Source organism: Alligator sinensis, unplaced genomic scaffold (genome assembly GCF_000455745.1).
Source record: "Alligator sinensis unplaced genomic scaffold, ASM45574v1 scaffold489_1, whole genome shotgun sequence".
In the NCBI taxonomy this organism is placed as follows: domain Eukaryota; kingdom Metazoa; phylum Chordata; order Crocodylia; family Alligatoridae; genus Alligator; species Alligator sinensis.
In genome coordinates this window covers 3,982,903-3,988,716 of record NW_005841901.1, presented here as the reverse complement: position 1 = coordinate 3,988,716, position 5,814 = coordinate 3,982,903, and the positions used below count along the sequence as shown (strand labels likewise).

Sequence of the window (5,814 nt, the reverse complement as noted above, 5' to 3'; positions counted from 1 at the left end):
GGCAAGGGAGGAGGGAAGGGAGATGGGGGGGGGGCAGATCGAGGCCCCTGTAGTGAGGGAGGGAGTGGGGCTGGGGCAGGCACTGTCCAGCCAGGGCAGAGCACATAATGGAGCCTCAAGCAGCTTGTCCAGGAGTTGCCGGGGGGGAGGCTCTTGTCATTGTGCACACCCTGGGAGGGCATGGGGGGGGCATGTGCCCCCCAGATCTGCATGCGATGCAACAGCGGGCTGCCACTGTGAGTTGGGGTCAGCGCAGCGCTAGGCTCTTCCCAGTGGGAGCTGGGCCAGGCTGTGCTAGGGGTAGGTGGCAATGGCACTGGGGGAAAGCTATAGCCCCTGCAAATTTGCTATAGTCCCTCCCAACCCCGCCCTCCCAGTGCCACTGCCACCCACACCAAGCGCAGAACCAGCCCAACCCCCGCGCTGGGAAGAATCTGGCATTGAAGTCAGCCCCAACCCACAGGGCAGCCCGCTCTCACCTCGCGCACCGATCCAGGGCCACACAACCCCATGCTCTGCCAGAGTATGTGCAGCGGTGGGAGGTGTCACCCCACACAAGCCACTTGTGCCTGTCCTGCACCCCACCCCAGCTATGCATCACCTGCCCCTGCCCCAGCCCTAGTCCCTCCCTCATCACGGGGGCCTCATCCCCCACCAGCCCTCTGCCCCTTCTCTCACAACAGACTTACCAGCCAGACCCTGTTGCTCTCCACATTTCCGGGCTGTGCTCCCAGCTGCCTGCATGCATGCACAGGACATTTATCAGTGGCATTATTGGCCACATGAGCCAAAAAAAGCCAATTGCCGATACAGTCAATTTTCCATATATTGGTGCTGATCTGATACGGGACCAATGCATCGGTGCACCTCTACAGATCAGGAGATGATGCTGTGATGGTGCTAAACTTCTGTCTGAATGTATAAACAGTTATACTTTGAAGAACTGATTTTTAGAGCCCAATGCAGATTTTTTTAGAAAACAAGCATATCACTGGAATCTGCTCTGCTTTATTCTGGAGCTGATTTATTTCTTAGGTATAGCTACTACCTTCCTGCAAGCAATCATCCATTACATGGTGCCAACAAGTTATTTTTATAACCATTGTAAATGTAGAGAAAAGATACTCGTGAATTCTTTCATTCAAAAGCCAGTGAATGATATCTTTTTCTTTCAAGTATCTGAACAGACTGACTGATACAGATGATATAACTGTTGGACTAACATGACTATTGGACAGTCTTCTTTATCAAATTAAAAAACTACTCTCCAAAACAAATTACGGTAATGAAATACTAGTTAGTGCTGGCTACTAAATCAGAAAAGTCCATCTTACACTATACTATCTATATGAGCTCTCAGTGATCTTGATTTGCTAGACTTAAATTCTGAGATTACACAAGGCCTATATAAGTTGAAAAAAAAGTTGTGCCTTCTTTGTTTATTTCTATTGCACTAACGCAGGCTGGAAAAATAGAACAAATATCAAGATAAACTGTCATTTTCAACACATTTATCATTTTCCCTCTCTCTGAGGTTTCACTTCCTTGATATTTTATTTACTGTCCTCCTACCTATGCACTCATGATCTAAATACAGACAAAAAGCCCAAAGCTGAATTGATTCAGTCTTTGCAGGTTAGTCTAAGCTATAGAGACCAAACTGATAAGCAAAAGAACACACATTCACTTTTGATTCAGGAAATGCAGCCACATGCCTGCAATGACTCAACCCAGAAGCCAGAGAGTGCTAGAGCACACCTGCCAGCCACAAAGGGAAGAGAGCCCTCCAAGACTTTTCCTCCCTCCCTGCTGGAGCAGAGGGGGCATGGCCAGGCCCTAGTCTGTGCTCTGCCTGGGCGGGGAGGGGCAGTGGGGGAAAGTAGTGGCATTCAATTCATAAAAGCTTGAACAAGAATAGTTCTCCCTCTGAAAAACTATAAACCGAAGAACTAAAAATGCAGCCTGGACTGTGTGTTCGCTTACTTTTCCTGCTGCTCCCGAGGTCTCTGAGATTTGCAGTCTAGAATCAGAGCAGCAGGACTCTCAAAGTTACTCATCACTTCCTCTTCCTGCTTCCACGTGCCTCTTGGATTTGTAGTCCACAGCTGCAGCCAGCACTAAGTTTTATCAGGGCACAGCAGCTCTGTACTCGGTGGAAGGTGAGTTTAATCCCCCTCCCTCGCCCCAGACCCCAGCTGGGGTTTGCACTGGGGGGCCAGTGAGGCCAGTGAGCCAGCCTTCAGTGCTCCAGCTAGGGAGAAGAGGGGCAGCGCCAGCCTTGCTCTCTGGAGCAGACAGCCCAGGGCTGAAAAGCATGCTGGGAGACTCTCATTTAACTTAAACCAGGAAGGGATCTGGGACAGAAGGTTCATAAATCGGTTTGACCTAAATCAGTTAAGTCTGATACCACATTCAACCAGGTTGATCTTAAACCTGTTTCAGTCATTTTGAAACTGGTTTATGTGCACTGAGTTTCCGTTCTGTTACAGGTTTAAACCAGTTCCCAATCACTTAAGCTGGTTTATGTGCAACTTCTGTCCCTAGCCATGAAGACTAAATAACATTTTCCAGTAGTGGAACAATAAAAACAGTGTCAGTCATCTGTAGTCAGTGCAGTGTCATATTTTTTTTAATAGTTTTCATCAGATTACTGTTAATACATTCCAAACTGATAAACCGCCTTATTTTAACATGATGGATATTACACCCACATTTTAAATGTATGTACAAATGCACAGGGACATGCTACATAAATGACAGGGCTAAATCTCAGCCTTCAAATATAACTAGAATCCCAGGAGAAGATGGAACACTGTGTGAAATACAAATTTTTAAATGCCATATAACAAAAAAATCTCACTTAATTCCTTAATATTCTATCTTCATTATACTTACTAAATGTTACTTCTCATTCTGCAGTCATTTATATTTTTTATAATTAATATCTTATTCATAATGGAATTCTACATCCAAACCTAGTCATGTATGGATGTAGAATTAGCAGAGAATGCTTAAGCAGAAATAGACCTTGCAGTAATGAAGTGTACAATGTGATAAATCATTCAATCCACTAATGCCAACATTTCAATTAAGCCTAATCAAAACCACTGGTAACAGCTGAAGCTTCATCAGAAACAGAGATCACTCATTCAAGATAAGTTTAATTCAAATTTATTCCAGTACACTTTCACTGCAAATATTTCTTTCGTCAAATCCAATTAAACCTTGCCATTTGCCTTGTTTTATATCTCCAGTATACATCGGTATCTGTGGACCACATGCCTTTCTCAAACATCATTTCTGTGTATTTATGGTGTTGTCTACAGAGAAAAAACGCCATCTAGATTTAGTTCCTTAACATCTCAGCAACTTGGTAAGTATAATTTCAAATGCAACAATAAATGTTAAGGTACTGTAGTGGTCAAGATGACAGCATAATACTGGGCCACTAAGAGGAATTTCAGTTAAGGCATAAGCACCTTTTGTTAACTGAGGTTTTTAATGGAAACTGAAACTTAAGGAAAAAAAGTTAGAGCACCTACTATGTAAAAGCTGATACAAGACAGCAACAGTCAGTAGGAGTCTTCTGGCTGACTAGAAAGGCAAAGGCTTAGTATAGATTGCCTTCTTGCATTCTCGAATGACTGTGTGCTGAGTTGCTTGACAGGCTAGGGCCCCAAACTCTTTGGTGAACAAAGGTATTTTTCATATTGTGTTTTGAACATCTGAGGTCATGTGCAGTCAGCTTCCTCTTCTTGAAACTGCCTAGCAATCCCCCAGTCTTCACTCACTCACTTCTCACACTGGTCAGTTTTTTGGGGGAGAGAGCAGAGCACACTTGAGTGAAAGCAAATACCTTCTGCTCCACCTTCCATTAACACCACAGGGAGCAGGGATGCTAATGAACACCCTCTAGCCTCTCCCCTGAAACCAGTATCTGCATGTTGCTTCCGTTCCAATACTCTAGAACAGGGGTCAGCAATCTTTTAGCAACGGTGGGCCCAATTAACACAGCTTGGTCTGAAAGCGGGCAGCTGCTTGTGACTAGGCAGCAGCTGCTGCTGCTTCTCCAGCTGCCAAACTGCAACTGATTCCCCGCACTGCCAAAACGCCACTGATGTCCTGGTTTCAAAGGATAGATAAATGTGCTTAATGGGCCAGATATGAACCACAGGCCATAGGTTGATGACCCAAGTCACTGCTGAAGATCCTGTGTAGGATCTCAGGTACAGGAACATCCCCCAATCTGGTTAATAGTTACAACTGACAAAAATCACAGCAAAGAGCAAGAACTCTTCAGAAGGACTAGAAGAGCAGCCAGTCCTACCCTGTTCCCATTTGTTAAATAACTTATGTAAATGTACATAACTCACTAGGATAAGGACTCAGGAGATATCAAGAACAGAGTCTGCTATTACACTGCTATGCTACAACTACTCTTGCAAAAAATGTTGATATCAACTGTCATATAGAAAATAAAAGTTGTGCACATAAAAACCACAATAGCTATGCAAGTTGTTGCAAAAAAAAATCAAACTTAAATTCTGGTAAGCAAAATGCATCTCACTTCACATTTGAGAAATCGCTCTTTCATCCAGTTAAAAAAGATCACAAAAATGCTTCATATTCATTGTAATCTAAATCCTCTGAAGATGACTATGAGAACAGTACCTTGCAATCAAATCACGTTGTGCCCAAAATGAATTAAAGATTCCCTGCTGATGTTCCTTTTACTTGTTTAATTAGGTTAGACACTTTTACTGTGGATACTTTATAAAAATCAATAACATCCAGTTCTGTATTACTCATCTACTTATGATGTCGGAACAGAATATTATGAATTTCAGTGGAAAAAATCCCTATGGTTACAGAACCCTTGCTCTTCCTTGGGAAAACACCAGATGGCAGCTCTGAAGCCACCTAAAAGTCCTATACATGGGTAAGATCAAAAGTTTGTGCTTGCACTTTTGAATCCACGGCCTAAGTCTCATGTATACCAGTCTCTGTAGCCCACTACAAATTGCCCCCGTGAAGAATGAATTGGCAGAGCTACCTGGTGTCCACAAGGTAGTAAGCAATGTTTTAACAGAGAAAACAGAAACATTTCAGAAATATGTTTGTGGAATGCCGCTCACTTTTCTTTCTCAGATGTTTTACAAGACACAGATCTCTACAGCTCCTCTGACTTCAACACTTCTGTTCATTGTTTGCCCCCCAAAACAGTCTCTCAAGTCTGTGCTTAGAAGAGATTTGTGTGCAAAGAGACGAGAAAACTCTCATATCATTCACATTGTCAGCATTTGTTTGTGTACACTGGTATATAACATGTCAAGAGAACTGTGCTATTTGTAAATAGAATAACAATAATTGTTCAGAAACAGTTTTTTAAAATGCAAGCATACCTCACAGAACTGCTGTAACAACGAAGATGGCAAAAAGTCCTGAGGCTGTAACTCAACAGGAGGTCCAGTCCAATTGCTCTGGACAAAGAGCTGCAAACTGCCCACGCCAAGCAGAAACACTAATCTCTGTCTGAAAGAAAAAAAATTAAAAAGTCATCTGATTTAGTCTCAAACTAATTAAATATCTCCCTCTCAATCTTAAAATTTCCTTTTGAAACACAAATATCACCAAGTAATGCAGAGTAGGGCTGGGGAAATAGAAGATGTAAGTATTTAATATGTGGCTATCCAAAATTATTTTAATACAGTAATAGCAAATATTTTGAAAACAATGTTTCGTAGTTTCATAGTTTGTAGGGTCGGAAGGGACCTGAGCAGATCATCAAGCCCGACCCCCTGCCATGGCAGGAAA

At 42.9% G+C, this 5,814-nt stretch overlaps 1 protein-coding gene across 2 annotated transcripts in view; it reads right to left on the bottom strand.

Annotated features, from left to right (window-relative positions):
- TTC27 (tetratricopeptide repeat domain 27) overlaps positions 1-5,814 on the bottom strand; it is a 240,464-nt gene that overhangs the window by 222,875 nt on the left and 11,775 nt on the right. For both annotated transcript variants that reach the window (XM_025197636.1, XM_025197635.1), the window contains exon 3: positions 5,403-5,532. In XM_025197636.1, the coding sequence (XP_025053421.1) occupies positions 5,403-5,532 (130 nt within the window). The remainder of the gene's footprint in view (positions 1-5,402; positions 5,533-5,814) is intronic.